General features: G+C 34.3%; 1 protein-coding gene across 1 annotated transcript; it reads left to right on the plus strand.

The window, feature by feature from the left end:
* Positions 1 to 275: 275 nt before the first annotated feature.
* Positions 276 to 27913, plus strand: LOC128552602 (multiple epidermal growth factor-like domains protein 11; the record flags this gene model as incomplete). Its single annotated transcript, XM_053533650.1, has 5 exons — positions 276 to 314; positions 1035 to 1104; positions 2520 to 2651; positions 9932 to 10060; positions 27782 to 27913. Coding segments are annotated over exons 1-5 (466 nt in total), but the record flags the coding sequence as incomplete, so codon positions are not given.

Here is a 27913-nt window from a genome sequence, read left to right on the forward strand (position 1 = left end):
CTCAATAACATGCTTAAGTAATGCAAAATATCCATGTAAAAGATCATTAACTAATGGAAAAGTCCGCACTATTATTTTTTTGTAATATCTAAAATGCCTTCCATACAACTGAATGGTCCTGATAAAATGTGCAGATCAATACGCGCAAGCACAGACATATTTGCCGCTGACAAATAGAAAAAAAAATATGCAAAATACAAACGGTTGCTAGCAAATTAACATGTCACATGGTTGATAAGATAACGGGTCTCTATATATTTGTTGAAATACCGCCGATCATATTGGAGAGCGGATAATCGCATAGATACAACATGGTAAGATTTATTTTGATTTGGTTAAAATATGCATTCTGTTTTTGTACTGCAAGTAGAGTAAAATCAGTCATTTTTTACGCTGTTGAACTATTGAGCTTCCTAAAAATGACTGCATGAATACATTAATATCTTTTACTACTATTAATTTTGGGGAATTATTTTAGCTTGGATATCGTACATAGTCTGATTGCAAACTTCTTTTTCTTTTTTTATCAAAAGTAAAAAAAATAACATCTGAATTTTTATTCCCTCGGAACGCATTTAATGACATAAAATACCCATTTGTTTCATATGTTTAAAAACAAAAGTGTATAAAACAATCAAAAGTTTGAAGACAGACAAGAAATGTGCGGTTTAAAGTTAAAACGGTTAACATGAATATGTTTAACGACTGGTAAAATTTAACTGAAATGGGTCTATATCACCATGAGACTATTTCACTGAAGTATTTTCTCACTATCGTGAGAGGTAAAAGTATTCAACTTAAATGTAGATTTACAAAAAAAAAATCGAAACTTCTTATTATCAGTCACGTCACATGTACAAATGTTTTACTTTTTAACTGCATAAATCATCAACCTCTTTTTCATCAAAGTATGCAGGAATCCCCTAGCTCTATTTCCTCAGTAAAACGCCATGTTTTCATCTTAGTTTTTAGCGTTTTATGTTTTGATTTATATTTTCAAATCAGAAAAAATCCCGATGTTGTGTATTTCACAGGACTTTGCAAGATCGTGTTTGTTGGTCTTTGCTCTCTTTGCCGCCGTTCACATTCAAAGCGCTGTCGCAGGTACTATTGGTTTACTTAACCCTTTCAATTATGACTATCAGTATAAGTATCATTTTTGTCATTAAAAGAAAATCAATCAAGAAAGTTTAGTTAGTTTTACCCTTTTTCTTCACATTCGCTTTTTTGTACATAGGGCAGCAACGTTTTAATAATAAGTGTTAATATCAGCGAATACATTTCCCAAAGCTGCTTTGCATACTAGAGATGACACCTAAGGCTACGTATTCAATGGTAATAACAGCAAATCAAGTGCAAGACTGAAGTGCATATCGCTTATCTCACACTAGCAATATTTTAACACAACACCGTGCAGTAAATACGGGAACTTTTGACAGCGACGTCGGCTTCGTTGTTTTGGTGGATTAGCTAAAGAAAGGTGATTGTCATTTCTTTTTAACTAACACAACCATTTTATTTACACTAAAGAACGTCTGCATTATATTAACAAAAGTTTCTGTAACGGCAGATTCCGCAAGGTAAATGCGATTCCGCACGCCTCTGGCGATATGCAAATTAGGTACATTTGTAAACATACGATGCGTGTTATAAAAAGTGAAATAATTTCTTTCAGTATTTTTTTAAGATACAGCCTTGGAATTTGGATAAAACAGTTTTTGGTATGGTTTTGGTGTGACCATCAGATAGAAAATACATTTTTATATCGCTCTGTTTTTTACTCATACATTTTGGGGCATTGATTATTCTTGGCAAACAATTTTTGTTAAATGTTGAGGGATTCGATATCGTAAAATTCATATAGTCTATCTATATTTTTTTCTCACGAATAATGTTTTCTTTCCTATGATCATACCATACCTGTCAACTATCGGCAGTAATAAATAAATAAAAAAAAGTCTTTGAATTAATTCTTTTAAAAAATGAAAGAAAATGCTCAACTTGTTTGTTTGAATGTTTATTTATAGGTCTTGAAGTAAATTATTTTTTTGGGAAACATATCCGAATCTATGCATATTTTGTTTAGATAACTAAATAGTCCTAGAAGAGTTATCTATCACTGGCTACACTTTTCCAAGTAGGACCAAATTTTTCGGATTAAATATTGCCATTATAATTCAGCATGAAAAAATGAAGGATGTAAGAAACCATTATATAATAGAGGTACTCCGGTATTAAGTTTTCAACAGAAAGTAATATCAGATGCGATTTGAAATCTCTATGCATACATTCATATATAGAAACATCTGATCTTTAGTGCTAGGTAGGATCTGTATACAAGTGGTCGTCAAACAAATTAAATGTTTTATAAAAAGATCAAATTACTTAAAAGGTAATGTTGATTTCTTTTGTTCAAAATTCTCAGATGTAGTTCCAAATAAGAGGGCATCCAGCTTTATAACACCAATTCTTATGAAACGGTAAAAATCAATAACTTATGTACGAATGCTTCATTATAGGTCCTTCAGTGCTCGGTAAAAACTGCACGGCGGCTGCGGATTGTTCAAGTATAGCGAACGCTACTTGCACTAACAACAAATGCGATTGTACAGCAGCCTTCAAAGTGTCTGCTCAACAATGCGCTCCAAAAGGTAATTTTTATGCTTTCTTTTCTTTGTTCTTAAAATTCATAATGAATAAAAATGACAGTGAAATTCGTCGTTATTCGCGAAAGAGAGACCGCCAAAAATCAAGATCTATTCGTACTAAAAAGGAATCTGATTGGAACATTTTTAAAAAAACTTCGCAACAAAGTAAATAACCTAAAGAAACATGCAAAGGAATTATTTTTCAACAATTTAGAAACAAATATTTGTGATCTCAATACAAATAATCCGAGGCAATATTGGAAAATGGTAAAAATGTTGATAAAAATAATAGTGATAAATGTGAAAGCTTACCGCCGTTAAAATGTGAAAATGATAATTATGCCTTTTCAGATTTAGAAATAGCAAATTGTTTGAATGATTACTTTGTTTCTATATCAAATATTGATGATTCAGAATCAACCCGTCCTCCTAATGTAAGGAAAACCGATAATTTGATAGAAAATATTATTGTAACCGAAGTAGAAATATCGGATATTTTACAGTCTCTAAACACAAATAAAGCCAACGGTCCAGATGAAATAAAAACAAAGAAAAATATCAAACAGGGAATGCCACGCACCAAAAGCGCAGCCTCCTCAAAACGAACCCCCCAGCACGCAAACGCGTGCACCACACACACACACACACTCAAAGCTTACACATCAGGACAAAACGAACAACACACACACACACACTCAAAGCCAACACATAAGGACAAGACGAACAATAAGCATACACACGCGCGCACACAAAGTCAACACACAAGGACAAAACGAACAAACAAAGGAACACAGTGGGGCACCGCCTTGGAACGGTCAGTGGCAAAAACACCACTGGGGAGCTTAAACCGGTTTATGGTGCGCACCCAATAAGTCATAAAATGTTAAAGGAAACAGGAAAATCAGTGTGTAAACCTTTATGTTTATTATTTAACAGATCCCTAAATGAAGGTATATATCCAGGCATAAGGTACATATGGAAATCTGCTAATGTAATGCCACTTTTTAAAAAAGGGGATAAAAACTTACCCTCGAATTACAGACCTATTTCTCTGATAAGTTGCGTGGGTAAAGTGATGGAACTTGTTGTATATAAACATATACATAATTACTTACACTTTAACAACCTAATTTATAATAATCAGTCAGGATTTTTAGCGGGCAGATCAACAGCTTATTAGCTTATAGACATGTACAACCAAGTAACATAGATAACTAGATAATAAAAACCCAACTTGCATGATCTTCTGTGATATATCAAAAGCGTTCGGTAGGGTGTGGCACAAAGGTCTTTTAATATTTAAAATTAAACAATATGGCATTAAAGGAAACTTATGGTCTTGGTGATCTGATTATTTAACATTAAGAAATCAAAATGTTTTTATCAATTCTAGTTTCTCACAATCAAAGTCTATAAATGCTGGAGTTCCGCAAGGCTCAGTGTTAGGCTCTTTACCTTTCTTAATCTATGCAAATGATATCGCAGAAAATCTTTTAAGTGTTACGCGACCTTTTGCTGACGATAGTTCACTTGCTGTTACCTCAAGCAACATTGAATACATCGAAACTACGTTAAATAACGATCTAAGGCAGATAAATGAGTGGGCAAAACAGTGGTTAGTTCAGCTCAATCCCCAAAAAACTGAAGTTATGTTCTTTTCCTTAGGGTCCTTTAGAAAACCAGAATTATATTTTAATGACATAAAATTAGATTACGTCCAACATCATAAACACCTTGGGTTAACATTAAGTCAGGATTGCAAATGGCACGAACACATAAATAATATTTCTGCATCAGCTTCTAAGGTACTTGATTCAATGAGGGCACTTAAATTTAGGTTAAAAAGAGTTTCATTAAACCAAATCGATTTATCTTACATGAGACCTATTTTAGAATATGCATCTGTCGTTTGAGATGGCTGCACTTATTATGAAAAACTTTCTCTAGAAAGACTTCAGTATGAAGCTACAGGTTTAACCAAATCAGTTTCTATCAATAAACTTCTTGTTGAAATAGGATGGGTGTCACTATCTGATAGGAGAAAAATTAAAAAAAAAACAACAATTTTTAAAGGACACAATGATCTATTACCAGATTACTTAAATAGATTTTTTCCAAACATTGTTACAGAAAATCTACGTAATAGTGAAGATTATATTACCATTGCTAGGAGAACCCAGATATACTCAAATTCATTTATCCCATCTTCAATTTCCTTATGGAACAATCTTGAACTTGAAATTCGGAATTCACTAAGTATTTTCAAAAGTAGATTAAAGAAAAAGTTTCAACCACCGCCGGTTCCTTCTTATTATCTTGTGGGTGAAAGACGTTATTCAGTATATCATGCAAGAATAAGAAACAATTGCAGTAACTTAAACAATGACCTTTTCTTAAATCACCTTCGTGAAAATTAACATGTAACTGCGGAGCCATATGCGAAGATGCTGAACATTCCATTTTTTAATGTCCAACTTTTAACGAACAACGCATAAATCTATTTAGGTTGACATGACATTTTCATCCTTTGAACTTGGACTGTTTGTTATTAGAAAAACATGTGCTGTTACCAGAGGAAAATGAAGAACTATTCATCGAAGTTCAGAATTATATAAAACATACTAATCGTTTTGAATAGCGATTGGACGTGTATCATTAATAGTCCTTAATTACATCCCTCGTGACTCTAAAACTCGTTTTTTATCCTTGTGGATACTGGCATCAACTTCTTCAATCTGTCCGAGCTATTTTCTTCTTTCTTATAAGGTATTTAAAAAATCAAAACATAAATGTTGCTCATTTACATTGTATTTTGCTCCTTTAGGTTATGATTGTCAGCCGATCAATTTTTATAAGCTCACCTGAGCACAAAGTGCTCAGGGTGAGGTATTGTGATCGCTCACCATCCGGCGTCCGTCCGTCCGTCGTACGTCCGTCCGTCGTCCGTCCACACTTTCCTTTAAACAACATCTCCTCCTAAACCAACAGGCCAATTATGATGAAACTTCACGGGGATATTCCTTGGATGGCCTTCTTTATATATAAAGAATTGAATTCCATACAGAATTCTGGTTGCCATGGCAACCAAAAGGAAAATCTTTGAACATTTTCTTGTCCAAAACCGCAAGGCATAGAGCCTCTATATTTAGCATGTAACTCATCTTATGGTTCTCTATGAAGATTGTTCAAATTATGCCCCTGAGATGAAAAGAGGCCCCGCCCCGGGGGTCCAAAATTTTACATAGACATACAGGATTTTTTTTTAAAAAATCTTCTTGTCTGAAACTACAAGACCTAGGCCTTTGATATTTGGTATGTAGCATTGCCTTGTGGTCTTCTACCAAGATTGTTCAAATTATTACCCTGGGGTGAAAAGAGGCCCTGCCCCGGGGGTCCCAAGTTTTACATAGTCTTATATAGGATTTTTTTTTAAAAATCTTCTTGTCTGAAACTGCACGGCCTAGGCTTTTGATATGTTGCGTTGCCTAGTGGTCCTCTACCAAGAGTATTCAAATTATGCCCCTGAGTTGAAAAGAGGCCCCACTCAGGGTGTCCCAAGTTTTACATAGACTTATATAGGAAAAAACCACAAGACCTAGGCCTTTGATATTTGGTACGTAGCATTGCCTTATGGTCCTCTACTAAGATTGTTCAAATTATGCCCCTGGGGTGAAAAGAGGCCCTGCCCTAGGGGTCCCAAGTTTTACATAGACTTATATAGGAATTTAAAAAAAAATCTTCTTGTCTGAAAGTTCAAGGCTTAGGCCTTTGATATTTGGTATGTAGCATTGCCTAGTGGATCTCTAACAAGATTTTCAAATTATGTCCCTGGGGTGAAGAGGCCCTGCCCCAGGGGTCACTTGTTATATGAGTTATATAGGAAAATATACTTCAAAAATTATCAGATCATATTTCCAGGACTGTTTAATTATAATTACCTGATGACCCCAAGTAATTAGGGGTCACCTGACTGTGACCTTGACCTACTGACCTACTTTCTTGTTTTTAGCTCGCCTGAGCACAAAGTGCTCAGGGTGAGCTATTGTGATCGCTCACCAAATTATTAGGTTGCCCTCTTCATACACTACAATGAACATATAAGTATTTATGACTAACAAATATATTTTACCACAAGCATGTATGTCTCTGAAAGTTTAGTGTCATCTGTGAATGTGTTGATAAGTTTAAAATGTTAAATTGTCTATACATAAAAAAATATAAATTGATAAATGAAGTTTGTCATATTTGAGTCAAAAAGGTCTGCAATGTTTAAAATTTTGCTTGCCATAGAAATGATATCCTGTTGGTTATGAACAGTCACCCCCTGGATTATCACTGAGCACAGTTATTATTAGCAATAACACAGATCTGATTAAATATTGCATATGTTCTCTTTCACTCAGGTGAGCGATATAGGGCCTTCATGGCCCTCTTGTATGTTTTTTGTTAGGGGAGGGCATTCATTAATGTTGCAAGAACTTGTTGCCCAACCCTTTTTGCTTTACTTCTTTATGCTTTGTATATGTTCTGTTATTGTAAATATGTATAGAGCAAATAAAATATTATTAAACTAATGAATAAAAGTCAAAGCATTTTATGTTTGAGTTACACACTTTCTTCTAATATGTAACCATTTCTACTACTAGTATACTTTACATTTAGGTTAAGTATACCACCAAACTTTTCATAGGTCTCTGTGTGTTACATTCTATCAAGAATGCAGTATATCCCTTGCTTTAGCGAACCCTGTCAAAGAGCTTTGTTATCAGGGCCCTAATATGGCGGTGACATATCGCTATACAAAAAGTTGGGATGGTAACAGTAAATAAAATGCACTAAAATGTTAGAATATAGTTGGTTTCCTCTTCTTGTTAAACCAGTTAAACTGGGTATGAAATTTGTAAGGAGATCCTTTCTTATTCACTTTATAGGCATATATCTTTCCGTAGGACTCTTAAGCTCCATGACCAGTTTGGTTTTATCTGTTTACAGAAATTAAAGACATTTATAAAAAACACAAATAATTCGTATACTTTCTTAATAAAAAAGATCAATTCAACCATTTGAAGATTTTAGCCAATAAAATATCATAAAGCGTTATCCGTTATTTAAGTACAGTCTGCAAACTAACTGCAACCCCTTGATTGTTTGTACCTACTGTACTATCCCGTAGTCTGTCTTGAAGACCGTTGGGGCATCACAGAAGATTGCCAAACCAGCCTTCTCCATTCTTCCCGGTTCTCGCATGCTCTTAGACATCTACTGAGTGATAGACCAATCCATTCAAGATATTATCCTTCAATCTTTTTTTCTGTCTCCCTACTCTTCGGTCTCTCCTCGCCTTGCAGGACTGTTTAAGCAAGACCCGATGATCTTGTAATGTGGCCGTACCACATCAGTTTTCTTCTTTTCAATATTGTAAGTAAATCTTCGGATGGTCTTAGGCTTTGCCTTATACGCTGATTGTTTATATTGCGATAATTAATGTAAAATTAATCATCAAGGAAGTTTAAACAATAGTCCATTTCACGAATTATATGCGCAAACTGATTACCGTTAATCCGGATATTAACGGAATTAAACGATAAGCTAGTAGATAGATAAATAGATAGATAGAATACAGTGTGTAAAGGTTTTGACAGTTTTCTTTATTTTTTGATCGAACTACGTTGAGAATTTAAACATTGAAATAGTCTGTATAACTGAACGCTAAATACTTAAAAGTCAAACGATAGCTGACCAGCCGCTGTGTCTGTACTTTATTGACAATTTTAAAGTAAAGAAGGCGTAATGAGCGGGAATTTAAAAAACAAGTTGCGTCCTTGATAACTTGTTTAATTAATAGCAAAAGCTGATCTTCACCCGATGTACAATTATTGAAAAGGTCAAATTCACACTTTTTACGCAATGGCTTCGAAAAATCACGTTTTAGCCTAAATAGTTGTGACGTTGCTGTTTTTACGGCAATTTACATTTTCATTTAAGAGTTCTTTAATTTTGGTAGCAATTTTCCGATTTCTTCCGATTTTTATTGTCACACTTGTATCTCTGAATGCATGTTACACACACAAAAAAGCATAATGAAAAAATTATACTTTTTATTAAACATTTAACTGCATTATTAATTGTTTTCGTATTAAGTTTAAGCCTGTTTCATGAAAAGTTAATTACAGTTTACCCCGGTATCCAGCAATGTTAGTTCGGGCCCGACTTCCTTCAGCGCTGCATTAAGTGGGAAAGATGTCAATTTCTTACGGAGAGTGCCTACTGGTAAGAAAGTATAGAAACAGGTTGTGTAAGCAGACCGCCGTGACATAATTGGAAGGTTGTTGAGAAATGGCGTAAACCCAACACAAATAATGGACATCAAATGCATAAGTGCAATAATTTCTTTATTACATGTCCGTACATTTTAACGTCTGACATTAACTTCATGTCGTTTTGACTGTGCATATTTCGACCAACTTCAAAGGGAATACTATTCTTTTTTTGGTTATACGCCCATTTTCTTCAACATTTTCTTTTTGCAAGCTCTAAACTATTTCCACAGTAACTTATAATTGTCCCGTTGATAAATATCGTTCACGGATAGAGTGACCGTACCAGACACCAAACCTGTGATCGCTCGATTGACGGGCGAACGCTCCATCCAGTGAGTAATTCGTTCCGGGGTGGGGGTAATTTTTGACTGGATGAATTAGACAAAGACTATTTTTAAGGGTCGTTTATATTTGAAGTTTCAAATCTGGAATTATTTTAAAATCTGAATTGGACGTATTTGTTAACCATGGTTTCAAATGTTCTTTTAAAAAGATTAAAGTTAAATTTTGGGAATGGCTTATATGCCGATCATTTGAAATAACTTATAGCCTGACCCATTTGTTTGTTTTATGTTCCGTGTTAAAACGATACGATTGTATTGTTTTATGTATGAAATAAAGAACAATCAAATATGATTGAAATAAGAAAATGAAGTTAGCATGTAATTGTTTAAACGCTAAAGTTAATTTTCATCCCTACCCTTCCATTTTTTTTTTGCTTTTTTTCTTATCTGAGTGTTTGATATAAATACGGTCAAATGCTTAAATGCGTCTATCCGATCAAGACTACGCCTACCGTGAAATGGACTATTTGTTGTACTTTCTATTTTTCATTATGTAAAACGTTGATAGCTGAAGTAATAACCACAAATGATAGCTTTTGAATAAGACATTTATTTGCTTACTCTTCTATGGTAGATTATATTCCTATGAATTTACAGTACGGTACATACATGATTTCAGGAATAGGCGATAACTGTACGGCTAATGCAAGTTGTGCTGCCGTGAATCATTCAACGTGCGATAAAACAACCCATAAATGTGTGTGCCTTACGACGCACAAAACTGTCAAAGGACAGTGTAAAACGAAAGGTTAGTATTAAAATCTTTGCTTAAAAACTAGAATTCACTTATAAGACTTATAAGAATGCAAAACTAGTGTTTTACTGTTGCGTAACCAACAATTCCTTATTCCCAAGATATTTTATTAGGTAATTCAAATTTCAGTGCAGCTACTCTATTATTAATGCTGCTTGGAAAATACGCTATTTATCAAAGTAAATTTAAGGAGGCGGTTCCTACCTTACAAATGTTTATTAATAGTTTAAGAATACATTTGAAAACTGAGAAATATGTTGCTAAAAAAACCCAAAACATGAATAGCTTTGATAGAAAATGGAAAAGTTTTAGGACTCTATTTGTAGATGGTGAAGTGTAACACGTGGGTCTGGGGCTTCATAGTGACTGCGCCTGTTGTCTTTCTTTTTTTTTTCTTTGTTCTGTTTTTATTTCTCAATAAAAAATTAACTTAGGTCTGAATTACATGCTATCTATGAAACATTTTAGCTTTTCATTAATGGATATTTTTACTGACTCTTTTCCATTCTGACCTTGTACTTTTTAAACTACATTTTTTCTCCTTTTTTTCACATATAACTTGTTGAATAAGTTATTTTAGAGAAGATATGCAACTCTGCAATCTCCACCGAAAAGTATCTGTTAGAGTTTTCTCCCCTAGATCAATATCATGTTAATGATAAAAAAACCTTGCAGTTAAACTAAGCAAGGTAACTATGTATGCTTATTAAGCCGCTAATTTATTGTGTGTAATTGGATTTCTGGAACCTACTTGTCAATTTGTCCTTGTTATTTTCGTACTCGTTTCCTTTTCTTTCGAGCAAGGATAACAAATTATAATACAACTATTAACGATATTAATGTAGACCCAAACATTGCAAGTTAAGTTTATTTACTGATAAGTTACTCAAACAGCATTTCTGATCATGTGTACGGTCTTTTCACTGTTAATATATTACTAGTCTATCTTTTTAGAATGGTCTCCATATGAACACAAGATGATATTACTTGATGTAGGCATAGGAAATAGAGATCAATATAATTGCACCTTTACTAATCCTACCAGGTGTTCTGTATTACAAAAGTGGATCTATTGTGACATTTTGATACAAGCAAAACTGTATTATCTGCACTATTATTTACCTACTGGTACTTCATTTTATTATTGGCTTGTTAAAAGTTAATTTTTTACCATATATAAGTTGACAGAATCATAGGAACCATGTCTTGAGGGGTAAATCAAACACAAATGAATAAATCCTTAATGATTTTGTTGTGTAAAAAAGTATAATATTGTGTTTGAAACAGTTTTCAATTTCCACTTAAATGTGTAATTGCAAGGGAAGTAAACTAATAGATCTCTACTTATAAGTACTAGCCCAAGGCAAGAGTTGTCATTCTTTGTGGATCACAACTTTAAATTAAAAATTAAAACTTCTGTTATTGATATTAACAAAACTATCATAAACTTCACCTTTGTGAAATCATTTTTGGTTATTTCAAGGACTTGGAAATTAATAACTAGACTTCATTTAATGTAATACTATCATTGAAAATTTTAGGGTCTATCTCTACTTGATGATAATGAACAATGTTTATTTGCTTAGACATGTACATTTATACACTTTCAAACAATTCTGGTTTATGTAGGTAAATTTATTTCTTTTTTGCATAGACATGTACACTTTCAAAAAATTCTTGTTTATGTAGGTAGAGTTATTTCTCCAGCTACGCTTGATATTCTATGTAAATATCTTTTTCGGCACATAAAATCAATGTTTGTGATGAATGTATGATACTTTGGATGTGGAAATGGAAATAAATTATAAAAAAAAAAACAATTCCTTATTCCCTGCAAGAAGGGGTTCGGTGCAGCAGTTGGGTAAAGTAAGTGTCTTAAATATTTGCTCGAAACTTGCAAAGTGTGTTCCTCCTCTCCGTTGACATTGTCTTTCTTATATATATGAAGTAAACTGTAATTGTAAAAGTCTGATTATTTGAAATCCTGCTATATCTATTTTAAGCTTCATGAAGACATGGTTTTTGAAACATGCCCGTCCTTTTCGATTGAAAAACAAGGCAATGAAAACACCTTTGATAGGAAATCTGTTATTGCTCCACAGATTCGTTTCAAAATAGCATCTGTCACAATATGTTGATGACGAGGATTTTTAATATGTGCAATAGATAAGAAAATAATTGAAAAGATGTTAAAACACACAGTAAATTGCGTTTCCATGCATGTTTAAGCATTTATTTAGTTGTTCTTTTGGGGCGTATTCTCATTATGTTGTTATTGGTGCAAGTTTGAAATGGAACAATATATTAACTCCGTTAATCATGGGTATAAAGTGTGAAGAATTATTGATCTTTTAGCATACAACAAGAGCATGAATTAGAATATTGTTTTTGTGGGTTTTGTTTTACCCACTTTTAGTGGAAGCGATCCAAGTTCTGGCGGCGGCAGCGGTGGCGTCAACAATTGGGATTAACTCAATTACCGTTACATAAATTTCTTTAAAGCCTTGTAGGATGCTTTAGATACTATTTTTATACCACGATAGTGAGTCCTACCTTGACCATGAAGAAATTAGCATTTTTAGATATTTTATATGCCTATGAAAATTCACAAAAATATCGATTTCTCAAAATCCGTTAGATATATTGCTCTGAAACTTTGTAGGATGGTTCAACACTGAAATCTTTCCCTGTATTTCCTGGCAATAGTATTATTTATATAATTTACAGAGTATATTAATAAGTGTTCATAATTAAAATCATTTATATACGATTATTATTCAGTCCAGTTAATACCTGAATTAAGTCTGAGATGGTACATATTTGATATCAATAAAATAAAAGTGCACTTTTCTCCTGCAGTGACATTCTGCATGTTCTGTACTGTTTGAAATTTTAAAGAACTGGGTTTTCCTTTCCGGATTTTTACGTGGTTTGGAACTACTGAAGGCATTTACTAAATTTAACTATAGATCGTTCATATTGATAAAAATATGCAACACAAACTTTAAAACACGTCTAAAACTTGGACCTACACACCCCGGATACTTTGATGATGTTGTTTACTAGGGGCGGTCGAAAAATATCAGGACTGTTTGCTCTTTCTCAATAACCGTTCAGTACTTTTCAATTTTTTTACAAACTCTTTTTTTTTCAAAATATTCCCCATCTACATCTATACACTTCTGCCATCTTCGTGGGTGCTTTTGTTTGTTTTGGATTTAACGCCATTTTTCAACAGTATTTCAGTTATGTAACGGCGGGCAGTTTACCAAACCAGTGTTCATGGATTCTGTCCCAGTACAGACCTGTTCATCGCATGTAATTGCCACCTTTCCCACATGAATCAAAGTGGGAGGGGGGGGGGGGGGGGGGGGGGACGAGTGATTTCAGACAAAATCGTCAAAGAGAACATACGGCCCGTCCGGGGATCGAACTCGCGACCCCGCGATCCGTAGATCTGCGCTCTACCTATTGAGATAAGCCGGCGGGTGGGTGGTTTTGTATTTCCTCTGCAAATGATGAAGTAAACATACTGCTGAGGTACCAACTGATATCAAAGCAGCCCTGGTCTCGCGTTTGTTTTAGCGAGCCTTTTGCAGTCTTTGAAACAAATAAAATTCGCAAGGGACAAGGCCTGACTGTACAGAGGGTGGGACATCAACTGCCACTTAAAGGAGTTGAAACGTTCTACTATAGATGAGGCAGTATGAAAGGGGGTATTGTTATGCATTCTTGGCTAGCTTGCGACGCAACTTTTTCATTTTCTCATGGAGATTTGTTTCAAAGTTACGTCTCAATGAATGCCTCCCCACCACCCTTCAAAAAAAAAAAAAAAAAAACAAAAAAAAAAAAAAACAACCAGCATAACCTTTTAAGCAAAGGGAGACAGCTTAAACTTCTTCATGACTTCAGGATAATGAACCCAAATTTCTTCCCCAGTGACAATACAGTTCAGAAACTTATTTTCATCACGGTTAAAAAGTCCCAAATGTTCTTTTATATGGTCTTCCTGGACGCCTTATGGTTTTCTATTAGCTGTTTCGGCACCCACCTAGCACTACCATTTCTCATACCTAATTTTGCGTGTAAAATCTGATGTGCCAACGCTTTACTGATCCTAAACGGATTATATTCCTTCTGCAATGTCTGTCAAAAACCTCGGCATTCGTCACCATTGTAGGGGTCACTGATTCAGCGGATCTCCCTGGCCTAGGCTTTTCCCTCATGCTTGTTCCGCCCTCCCTAAACCATGAAACCTAGCTATAAAATGTTGAACGGGATTTGTTGGCTTTATAAAAACGTTTCTGCAACCTTTGAAAAATGTTGCAATGTTTTACACCCTCTAACATTTTATTACAGATCTCTGTTCTTCCTGCTTAGAATCCATGGTAGCCTACCGTTTTTTAAATGCTCAAAATTTCGCGTATACATATTTCTCCTTGAAAATAAACTGACTAATATATAGGCGATAAAATGTAGTTTTCGCTCATGTATAATATGTGTAAAGAGAGGAGTATGAAAAGTCTGGATATTTTCTGAACGCCCTCGTATAAACTATAATGCTTATTTTAATTAAATATTTGTAAAATGTATAAATAAGTTTACCAAAAGAGGATACAACGTGAACATCGTAAAGCACACTGCATATTTAGTGATTCCTCCGTCTACAGTTTCTCATTATCCCCCGCCGAGGCGGAGGGATATAGTTTTGGCGTTGTCCGTCCGTCCGTCTTTCTGTTTGTCCGTCGGGAGCCATATCTTGAAAGTGGTTTGGAATATTTAAATAAAACTTTATACACATGTTTACCACTATAGGGAAATGCGGCACGTAAAGTTTCAGACAGATTGCCAGAGTAACACCAGAGTTATTGCCCTTAGTAGTTTTTAGTGTTAACTATATAGGGTACTATAAATATGGCAATTTCTGCTTCATAACTTGTGACATATTTGACATAGAACTATGAAACTTAAATTGAATTTAAATCACTATAATATGATAGTGCACAAACAATTTCTTCATTAACTATAATTAGGTATTGCCCTTTTATCGTTTAAATATCCACATATTTGTACTTAAACTAACCAATTGGTAGAATTTCATGAAATTTCTTTCATTCTTTTCCATGAACATTTATTATCAACATGTGAAGTTGTGTACCCACACCCGGTCACTCCCAATGCCCTGGTCACCACCACAACCCTGCCCACCCTACTCTTTTTTCTTTTTTTACCCCTTACCCATCTTTGTATTTTGCATACAAATAAAACGTACTTGTTGTTGGATTTCTGAAGCATCCCGTCTTCTTCTCTTCCCACTACATTTTCCTATTGTTGCGGACCTACTTCGCGGTTCTTGGCTCTCTGACTGTGTTTGGGGGTGATCTGTGTTTCAGGGAAATCTACTCTTATCTTTTTAGCTCACCTGAGCTCAGGTGAGTTTTTCTGATCACTCGATGTCCGGCGTCTGTCTGTCGTCTGTCTGTCCGTCAACATTTAGCATGTGTATGCGATAGAGGCTGTATTTTTCAACTGATCTTCATGAAATTTGGTCAGAATGATTAACTTGTTGAAATCTAGGTCAAGTTCGAAAATGGGTCATTTGGGGTCAAAAACTAGGCCACTAAGTCAAATCAAAGAAAAACCTTGTGTATGCGATAGAGACTGTATTTTTCAGTTAATCTTCATAAATTTTGGTCAGGATGGTTGCCTTGATGAAATGTAGGCCGAGTTTGAAAATGGATTATCTGGGATCAAAAACTAGGTCACTAGGTCAAATCAAAGTAAAAACCTTGTGTATGCGACAGAGGCTGTATTTTTCAATTGATCTTGATAAATTTTGGTCAAAATGATAACCATGATGAAATCTAAGCCGAATTTGAAAATGGGTCATCTGGGTTCAAAAACTAGGTCACTAGTTCAAATCAAAGAAAAACCTTGTGTATGCGATAGAGGCTGTATTTTTCAATTAATCTTTATGAATTTTGGTCAGAATGATTGCCTTGATGAAATCTAGCTCAAATTTGAATATGGGTCATCTGGGGTCAAAAAGTATGTCATAAGGTCAAATCAAAGAAAAACATTGTGTATGAGATAGAGGACAAATTTTTCAATTGATCTTCATGAAATTAAGTCAGAATGATTGCCTTCATGAAATCTAGGTCAAGTTTGAATATGGGTCATCTTGGGTTAAAAATTAGGTCACTAGGTCAAATCAAAGAAAAACCTTGTGTATGCGATCGAGGCTGTATTTTTCAATTGATCTTTATGAAATTTGGTCAGAATGATTGCCTTGATAAAATCTAGGTTGAGTTTGATTATTGGTCATCTGGGATCAAAAAGTAGGTCACTAGGTCAAATCAAAGAAAAACCTTGTGTATGCAATAGAGGCTGTATTTTTCAATTGATCTTCATGAAATTTGGTCAAAATTATTGCCTTTATAAAATCTAGGTCAAGTTCGGATATGGGTCATCTGGGGTCAAAAAGTAGGTCATTAGGTCAAATCGAAGAAAAACATTGTGCATGCGATAGAGGCTATATTTTTCAACTGATCTTTATGAAATTTGGTCAGAATGATTGCCTTAATAAAATCTAGGTTGAACTTGATTATTGATCATCTGGGATCAAAAAGTAGGTCACTAGGTCAAAACAAAGAAAAACCTTGTGTATGCAATAGAGGCTATATTTTTCAATTGACCTTCATGAAATGTGGTCAGAATGATTGCTTTGATGAAATCTAGGATAAGTTCGAATATGGGTCATCTGGGGTTAAAAAGTAGGTCATTAGGTCAAATCAAAAGAAAACATTGTGTATGCGATAGAGGCTATATTTTTCAATTGATCTTCATGAAATTAAGTCAGAATGATTGCAATGATGAAATCTAGGTCAAATTTGAATATGGATCATCTTGGCTTAAAAATTAGGTCACTAGGTCAAATCAAAGAAAAACCTTGTGTATGCGATAGAGGCTGTATTTTTCAATTGATCTTCTTGAAATTAAGTCAGAAGAATTGCTTTGATGAAATCTAAGTCAAATTAGAATATGGGTCATCTAGGGTCAAAAAGTAGGTCACTAGGTCAAATCAAAGAAAAACCTTGTGTATGCAATAGAGTTTGTACTTTTCAATTGATCTTCATGAAAGTTGGTCAGAATGATTGCTTTGATAAAGTCTATGTTAAGTTTGATTATGGGTCATCTTAAACCAAAAAGTAGGTCACTAGGTCAATTAATATAAAAACCTTGTGTATGCGATCGAGGCTGTATTTTTCAATTGATCTTTATGAAATTTGGTCAGAATGATTGCCTTGATAAAATCTAGGTTGAGTTTGATTATTGGTCATCTTGGATCAAAAAGTAGGTCACTAGGTCAAATCAAAGAAAAACCTTGTGTATGCAATAGAGGCTGTATTTTTCAATTGATCTTCATGAAATTTTGGTCAGAATGATTGCCTTGATGAAATCTAGGTCAAATTTGAATATGGATCATCTGGGGTCAAAAAGTAGGTCACTAGGTCAAATCAAAGAAAAACCTTGTGTATGCAATAGAGGCTGTATTTTTCAATTGATCTTCATGAAATTTGGTCAGAATAATTGCCTTGATGAAATCTAGGTCAAGTTTGAATATGGGTCATCTGGAGTCAAAAAGTAGATCATTAGGTCAAATCAAAGGAAAACATTGTGTATGCGATAGAGGCTATATTTTTCAATTGATCTTCTTGAAATTAAGTCAGAAGAATTGCTTTGATGAAATCTAAGTCAGATTTGAATATGGGTCATCTAGGGTCAAAAAGTAGGTCACTAGGTCAAATCAAAGAAAAACCTTGTGTATGCAACAGAGTTTGTATTTTTCAATTGATCTTCATGAAATTTGGTCAGAATGATTGCTTTGATAAAATCTATGTTAAGTAAAGGAGAAAAGCCGAAAACTGTCCATTATGTGAAAGAATGGACAAATCGAGATTGTCCATTCTTTCACATAATGGATAGTTTTCGGCTTTTCTCTGACTTAAAACACGGTCCTTCCGAAGAAATCAAGATTGTCGTGATATAATATAATGTCTCTAATATTGTCCTCATTGAGGCAAAGACAATTCATTGATTTGTGTCTTAGTGCTAAATAAAAATACCAAGTGAAATGGAGTTTAAAGTAGATTGCATATAAAAATTTTAGTCTGCCTATATATCCAGAAAAGTGGCCTAGAAATTGCCTTTGATGGCATTTTTTGTTAATGCCCGACAGCCATGTTCATTGTTAACTTTATAAAAATTGGAAAAGTTTCAGAGGGGCTGTCGCCTTCTAAGGGTCATAGTAAGGTCACAGCACAAGGTCAAAGGTCAATAAGTGCATTTTTTGTTATAAACGTCAGATTTTCGCCATTTTTGCTACCTTTTAATATAAGCTTGTAATTTTTCGGTGATAATTATGAATTTTAGTAGTAAATAAATTACTTCGTGTAGATTTATTGCATTTGAGACTGGCAAAATTCAAAACGACTAGTTATTTCTATAGCTTAAATTTTCGTACGCTCTGATATTTTGTTCATTTATAAAAGCTATCTTTTTCATGTTTGATATTCTAAAACTTCCATTTTCAGGCTAACACATTTTTAAAAAGACTATTTGATTGCCTGTATGATTGTCTGTATGAACAGTACAGGTGGAAAAATTCTATGGCGCGTATAATAAGACTGGTACAGTTAAACTTCGTTTGCTCGAATTAGGATTATTCGCGTGTACTCTTGGCTCGAACTCATTGTCAGGTCTATATAATGTGTACTTGACGTTGGCTTGTACTACTGATATCTCGAACACATTTTGCTTGTCCCGTCGATCACTAGCGAACATAGTTTGACTGTAATAAGTATTTACAGATCTAAAGATTCTTTCGGAAGCATAGAACTCAAGGACGTGAAATAGTAAACTGTTTGATTAAGTCTGTTTGTGAGATAGTATGAAATGTGCAAATTCTCTCAAGCATTACCTAAAATGGTCTATGCTGTCAATTAAAAATCTATTCCAGTGTTTTACGCATTTGCTGTAGTAATTTCAGGAATGCGTGGGCGTTTAGAAATATCATCTATGTACAAAAAGTAAGCGATATCAAAGTTTGAATATAGATATTAGATAACCGCAAATGTTAAGTTGTTTTTATTTTCATTTCATTAGCATGAAAATGGTACTCATCATATTTTTTCATATTTTTGAATCGGCTAAAAAATATTTCTTTGCACATTAACATTAGGCTATTATAAGGACTGGTAACCGCTCTTCGAGTGTTTTCAATATCTACAATTTTGTAACTACCAGTGTTTGTTTATGTTGGTTCTATCAATGTCACACTCAAACAGGCTTAATAATTGTCAGTGAATTTGAAAGTATATCGAATATTATTAGTATTATCTTTATGACTGTGAATATAGGGGTAAGCATGTTTGTTTGCCAGTTACAACGCCTTTAGATTTCCGAGTATTTGGTTGGTGATAGAACCGGGTAGAGCAAACTTACCAATGTATCACAAAGGAATCTGATGTTATAAAATGAAACAAATGTGAGCACAAGCTATAGACGTCTTAGCCTGACACATTCAATCGACAGTATTTGTTTATTATAAATCCATCGTTTTGAATTTCAAATCTCTTCTTCATGCTCAGTCTTCTCATCATGAAGAAAGTTATTTTTACACATTGTATAACTCTAAGTTACTATCGAACCGCCAACTTTCATCATTTTGATAAGCTGAACCATCATCTGTCAGTAATCATGAAAATATCGAAAGGTATATTTTCAATATTTCACTGAATCTGCCTTAATGTTACTATTATAATAAATCTGAAGCAACCTTTCTGATGTTTTTATATCTTTATTTTTACATTTTAATTTGTAAAACATATGAATGACTAATGTTTCAGTGTCAAGATACAAGCTTTCTTTTCACAATGTAATCAAAGACATCCTGTCTGAAACCAAGTGTCAGAAGGGTAAATCGTTTTCAACTGTTGTTTTGAACAGGAAGTGAGAGTGTGGAAGCAAAGCCAAAAATTATAAGATACGAAAAAGATATAGCGTGCTGAATTTTTAGAATAAAATAATGCAAATATCGCATTAAGAGCTTCGTTCATAGTTCTTGAAATGTTATACTTTATTAAATTACAAATACATAAAATATGATGATAAATGTCTGACTGTTAGTAAAAAAGGAAACAAATTACAGCAAATCAAAGACATGGTGTGTAGAGTAACTGGTTGAATTCCTACAGATCTGTTCTGTTTTGTTTATTACCGTACATGTTCTGTGTACACCTATATTGTGACCTATATTTCAGTTATTCCTCTAAAATGGTCCTATTTAACAATCACCGCGTGGACAAATTAACATAAATATATATCATAATTATAATGAATTATCACCAGTATTGAAATGATTACTTTAGGAGATGGAGAAGCATTCCATATATGTAAATGTAACTTTCAACAGTATCTCAGTCATGTAACGGCGGTCAATTAACCTAATCAGTGTTTCTGGAGTCTCTACAAGTATCAGCCTTTTCCCCGCAAGTAACTGCCAACTTTTCCATATGATTCAGAAGTGGAGGACGAAATTACTCCTTACAATGTCTATTATCAAATTATTATGGAGAACATACACCTCTCCTGGGGATCAAACTTACGACCCCGCGATCCTTAGATCTTCGCTCTCCTTATTGAGCTAAAATACTTGGTTGTATTTATGACAGTAAAGTGATTTTAACTGTTTATGTGAGATGTTTTTATATATATTTATATGTAATTCATTTTCGTTATAGTCTTCCTCCTCAAAACCAACCACATTTTTCCTTTCGCGCACATTTATCAAAAGGTGTACAGTATGTAAATAATCTTTTGATAGTCAGTTCAAAGCTTAAAGTCAAATTTTATTGCTACCTGACTTTTGTTTTTATCTGTGCCAAATTTTGACAGATTTGAATGAAAATCGGACACATTGTATAATGACCAGTCCAGTTAAATAAACATAACAGCGATATCAACTGTGCGTACATTCATTGAGCCATATCACAGTTCAAATAAGGTAACCTAAAAATAAAACGTCACAGAATGGATGCAACTTGGTGCTGGTCTCTATGTGGAAAATACTGCCATCTGCAGTATTAAACAATTTTGTCATTAACTGGTGTCATTAACGACATCACAAACCTGATATAAAATTAACATGTTCATATTGAAAATATTGACGGATGTTCTATTTCAACTAAACATTGTTGAACATTCAGAATATGATACTTTGAATTTCTGCTGTGACGAATTTACTAATTATGTGACTTTTAATTTAAGGGTTACCTTATTGTTACCCTTACGGTTAAATGAATATAATTCAGGCTATAATCGTTTTTATGTTTTATTATAATAAAATATACATTAAACATTGTGTAGAACATCTTTCAAATCTGTCAAAATTTGGCGACAAAAGAAAAAAAAACAGGTGTGGAGTTAAAAAAGCTGTTGAGTTTATTATTAATAAATGCACTATTTTGCTTCCTTTAGTACCTTAGAAGTCATTTTCAAAAGTTCATTTTTGACCTTGACATGTCTGTGACCTTGAAATTACATTAAATAACCCTTGGATACGACAGTACCAAACATATTTTTGCAGCTGATCTACATATATAGATTGGCAAACATGTCAAGTATAACACACTTTGCCATCGTATGCCACTTTTCCTAGATATATATTATCCTATATAATATATATATATTATATATATTTTTTTAATATTATCATCAGTTTTATTTACAAAATACTAAAGGGCGTTGAAAAACTATAATTTAACCAATTTAGATGTTTATATGAAAATAAAACGAGTGAACAGCGATATAGTTTATCTGTAAATGCACTCATTTGACCTTTGACCCCATTATACTGTAATGAGGAACCCCATAAGGCGACAGCCCCTTTTAAATTTAATGTTTGATCCTAAGGAACACTTTTATAATCATATCCGAGCATTAACAAAAAATGCCATCATAAGTCACATTTTCCTCAGATATTGGCAGACTATTTATATAATTGCAATTAAAAGTTTTTTAAACACTAATGATATTCAGTGCTGATTCTTAGGAAGGTTTCGAACATATCTCGTTTTGTCATATTTATAAATGATTTGAAGTACTTTACAAAAAGTAAAATTAAACTTGCAAGGCCTTATGATGTATGTATTAAAAGTTGTCCATGCTTTGTTCGTGCTGAGTTTGCAGTTTTATATAAATCAAGTAATACAAAAAATGACGGGTCCAGGTGAAGACATTCTTAAATGTATGTATATGTATTTCATATCGTTACTAGAAAACAATCGTTCTTATCTGGTAATTACTAGATATTCTTTCAATTTTATTACAAGAAAATTACCCGTGACATGAGATTTTTACTCGTTATGACTCATATCTCGTTTTTACGAGAAAATATTTCGTTATTACAATAAATAGCATCGTTATTGCAAGACAATTGTACTTCAGTTCAATTAAGATCATTACGGCCAAATTATCTGGTAATACCGAATCGTGCAGTAAAACTTTAGGGAAATTGACGTTTTTTTGTTTTTGTTTTGTCTTTGTAGTAGAAATGTGAAATTGCACATTTCTGGTTAGGACTGCAACAAATGCAGTTATGGCACAAATTTATTCACGAACACTGCATGAGAAAGATAAATCTGCAGCATTTGAAAAAAAAAGGGAAATTGTGTTTTAGCTCGACTATTCAAAGAATAGGTGGATCTATATTGGACTCCAGTTTGTTTAATTCTGCCCGCTGTTTTCTCGTTAAGGGCACAGCCATTATTTTATCTGGGGACTATACGCCGCTTTTCATGGATTTGCACTCTGTGCATCACTGAAGGTTCCATGTGCACCGTCGTATGAATACATCTGCGGATGTCTCTAAATTACATTCTGGTACTTATAACATATGTAAATGTTGAGTTCTGCTCAACCCGAGGCTAGAGGGCTTGGACGGTAGCTTGCACTTCCACTAACGTCCATGAACAGGCTCAATCAAACCAAGCCTGCACCATTTTTGTTTATGTCGTGTTAGGCGACCTGTGGTTTTCCACTTTTTAGCTCGACTATTCGAAGAATAGGGGAGTTATCCTACTCGCCCCGTCGTCGGCGTTAGCGTCACACAAATGTTAAAGTTTGCATACCACCCCAAATATTTTCGAAGTCCATTGAGATAATGCTTTCATATTTTTCATACGTGTTTACATTCATGACCCCATTCTGTAAACAGGAGCAGACAGACAACTCTATCAAGCATGTTGACTGAATTATGGCCCATTTTCGTTTTAGAATATGCTTATTGTAATGTTAAAGTTTGCGTACCACCCCAAATATTTTCAAAGTCCTTTGAGATATTGATTTCATATTTTGCATACTTGTTTACCGTCATAACCCCATTCAGAAAACAGGAGCAGACAACTCTATCAAGCATTGTGATTGAAATATGGACCCTTTTCGGCTTAGAATGTGCTTATTGTAATGGTAAAGTTTTACTCATAGCTTATATTATACTATCAAGCACTGAGAATAGTCGAGCGCGATGTCAACTGTCAGCTCTTGTTTATTTCACCCATGCGCCGATGTCCGCGTCGGCGTCCCGATTTGGTTAAATGTTGGTATGTAAGCTGGTATCTCAGTAACCACTTTCGGGAATGGATAGAACCCTCACACACTTATTCACTGTGATAAATTGACTTACACTGCACAGGTTCTCTGACTCTATTTTGTATAATTTTTTATTAAGGGTTTATATGTAAGCTAGTATTTCAGTACCTACTAATGGAAATGGACTGAAACGTCACGCAAAAGTTTGTTCATTGTGATGATCTGACATGCAGTGCTCATGTTCCATAATTCTACTTTGCATTTTTACAAAAGTATGCCATTTTATCGACTATACAGTTTTTGGTTAATTTTTTGTACGCAAGCTGGTATCTCAGTATCAGCTAATGGAAACGGATTGAAACTTGCACATTTGTCCATTGTCATAAACTGATATGCATTGTACAGGTTCAATAACCGTTTATGGAACTTTACAAAATTATGCCCCCATTTCGACTTTAATATTCATTCAATTGACAAGGCTGTTGAATAGACGAGCGTTGCTGTCCTCCGACAGCTCTTGTTTTTACATTACGTTGCCTATTTTGATCTATTTTTGACTGAAAATGCCATACCAGGCGATACTTCTCTAATGCGATTTAGGAGTACACAAAGAGGACTTTATTACTTTTTAACGGTTGAAGATTTAAACTAACATTCTGTAATTACTTTTGGCACATTGTTCGATTTTCATTTGATTGAACGTAGAGCGTTGGTCTACGGATCGCGGGTTCGATCATTTGGCGGGGCTTATGTTCTTCGTGACATTGTGTCTGAAATCATTAGTCCTCCACCTCTGATTCATGTGGTGTAGTTGGTAGTTACTTGCGGAGAACAGGTTTGTACTGGTACAGAATCCAGGAACACTGATTAAGTTAACTGCCCGCCGTTACATGACTGAAATACTGTTGAAAACGGCGTTAAACTCAAAACAAAACAAAAAAAAAAATCATGTGGTGGGGTGATTTGGGTTAAAGTCATACGTATTAGCAATTAGGAGTGACCTGTCGCTTTTATTTTTAGATTGGATTTTCCAGACTGTTCCATTTATTAAATAAGGGTTTGAAGGATATTTGACTTATTCAAAACTACAAATATATTTCAAATACTCAGCAAATTGCAGTTGGTAGAATTCAGGAATCTTGCTAGTGATTTAACTTTTGCGATTTGGAGGCTGTAGGTTCGAATCCCACACACGGCGATTTGTTTTATGATTGAATTTGTTTTATTTATATTTTGCATGTTTTTTTTATTTCATTTTATTTCATCATTTCATTTTAAATTCCATTCATACAATTTCAATACGTTTAATACATTTAAAACACGCGCCCAATGTAGCACCCTCACACTCGCTGGCGGCGTCGGTTTCCTCCGAATCAGTGTCATCAGCTAGTTGAATGACCAAATTGTTAAGAGCTATGTCAACCATGATGAATAATTCACAATCAAAAAGATATTTGAAAACTCTATTTTATATGCGAAAATAGCAAAATGATACAAGTAATGCAATTTAAATACATCTTTAACATTCAGTATTATCATTCTAAATGTATGTTACCAAAATATAAAATAAAAAAGATATATAATGAAAAAAAAATATTGATCTCGATTGGAATTAGCACTCACAAAAGTTAGATTCTAGAGCCGTCACGTTTACCACTGCACCACGGCGTCTAATTGTCGAAAAGGCAGTCATTTAAATATTTATTATAATAATAAGTTATTAAAAGGTAGGGTACCCCTTTACTGAGGTGGTTTGTTCCAGTAACCTTTCAGATCTATTAATAAAAGCGACAGGTCACTCCTAAATGTTAGTACGTTCCTTTACAGATTTTTTTATTGCAGTTACAAGGTTAAAGTTTATTTTTCGAAACTTTCGAATTTCTTAAGTCAATGTATTCACACCTCTCAACGTACAAGGTTGTTACTATACCTGTCCATTATTAACCTGTACCTGTCCATTCTTAAAGTATCCGTTATTTTAAGAATGGACAGTTACAGGTTAATAATGGACAGGTATAGTAAAATAATCGTGTGTATAGAACGGTGTCGGTACAATAACCTATATAATGGACAAAACTAAGAAAGGATTACATCACAACCGTGTTTTAAGTTTGATTATGGGTCATCTTAAACCAAAAAGTAGGTCACTAGGTCAAATCAAAGAAAACCCTTCTGTATGCAATGAGGCTGTATTTTTCTAGGTTGAGTTTGATTATTGGTCATCTGGGATCAAAAAGTAGGTCACTAGGTCAAATCAAAGAAAAACCTTGTGTATGCAATAGAGGCTGTATTTTTCAATTGATCTTCATGAAATTTGGTCAGAATGATTGCCTTGATGAAATCTAGGTCAAGTTCGAATATGGGTCATCTGGGGTCAAAAAGTAGGTCACTAGGTCAAATCAAAGGAAAACCTTAGATAGAGGCTGTTTTTTTTTCAATTGATCTTCCTGAAAGTGTCAGAATGATTACCTTGATGAAATCTAGTAGAATCTGAATGTGGGTCATCTGTAGTCAAAACGTAGGTCACTAGGTTAAATCAAAGGAAAACCTCGTGTATGTGATAGAGGCTGTATTTTTCAACTGATCTTCATGAAATTTTGTCAGAATGATGACCTTGATAAAATCTAGGTCAAGTTTAAATATGGGTCATCTGGGTTTAAAAACTAGGTCACTAGGTCAAATCAAAGAAAAACCTTGTGTATGCGATAAAGGCTGTATTTTTCAATTGATCTTCATGAAATTTGGTCAGAATGATAGCCTTGATGAAATCTAAGCCAAGTTCGAATATGGGTCAGCTGGGATCAAAAACTAGGTCACTAGGTCAAATCAAAGAAAATACTTGTTTTTACTCCAATTTTAATGATAATTGGTCAGAATATTTTTCCATGAAATCACTAGGTCAAACATGTTTACACTGTTATGGTGTATTGTGGTGTGTTTCTCAGGTGAGCGACCTAGGGCCATCTTGGCCCTCTTGTTTTTTTAATATAATTACTTCAGAACCCTTCCAGCACAACACATGCTTTCAAAAGAAAGAACCATTTAATCATGTTGCATTTTGTCGATATAAAAATATAGCTCAGATTTTATTCTTTATGTTATTTTCATGATAAGAAGAGATGTTCAGACAATTTGTTCTAACCCTCATTTCAAAATTATTCAAACTCTACTTCAATTAAAGGGATAAGGGATACGTTTATGGCAAAGCTAAGGCACAGAGTGCTACTGTAAATCAGGTTCTTTACGACACTTCCACACAAGCCACACTGATGTATATGTCGAGTCACACAAAGACATTAGCAATATGTGTAAACAGAAAGGTAAATATTTAATTCCCGGAAAACAAACTGTCAATTTTGTTAGAACGACAAATTGAGGCGCAACGCTCGAATTTCCTCTAGCGCCTGTTTCTTTTCTTATTTCCTGTATTTACGTCCCCCGCTCCCGTCTTTCCTTTTGCTATGAGTAAGGTTATATGCCCAGATGTTTTGGCCACAGGCTGTTCCTGGACGGTGCCCATCTGTGTCCAATTTTCGCGCCTGCCTGTTTGTTTGCTTTGTATGTGTGCGTGCGTGCATGCGTGCGTGCCTACGTGTGCGTGTGTTTGTCTCGTGCACCTCCATGTTTACGCTTTTGTGGTTTGCGGTGTAGGGAGACTGTGACTTTTTGAGCGTGGTATTTCTTGTCGAATAATCATCCTTGTTTTTTATATTTTTATCAATACCCTCTTCCCTTTCTCTGCCCCTTGCCTATTTGTTTGTATTTTGCATATAATTGAGATACACATTTTTGATTTTTGAATCAGCCCTCTTTGTTTGGGCTTCAGGGAAATCTACCCTAACCATTTTTTTAAAAATATTACTGCGGGAAGCTCCCGACATAACACAGATTTTCAAAAGAAAGTACCATTTAATTATGTTGCCTTTAGTCGATAGAAAGGTATAGGTCATAATTTAATGTTCTTGTTTATTCAATTATGTAGCCTCGATGTCCCTTCAATAAATTCCTCACCCTCATTTCAAAATCATGCAAACTCTTCTTTAATCAACGGAATATGTCTTTCAGGACTAGGAGATAACTGTAAAGCTAACAAGGAATGTGCTGCTGTAAATCAGTCAATTTGCGATAGTTCCACAAGTCACCAGTGTGTATGTGCCGCGACACACAAAGCCGTTGGCGGTCTCTGTCAACAGAAAG

This window comes from Mercenaria mercenaria, unplaced genomic scaffold (genome assembly GCF_021730395.1).
Source record: "Mercenaria mercenaria strain notata unplaced genomic scaffold, MADL_Memer_1 contig_2941, whole genome shotgun sequence".
In the NCBI taxonomy this organism is placed as follows: domain Eukaryota; kingdom Metazoa; phylum Mollusca; class Bivalvia; order Venerida; family Veneridae; genus Mercenaria; species Mercenaria mercenaria.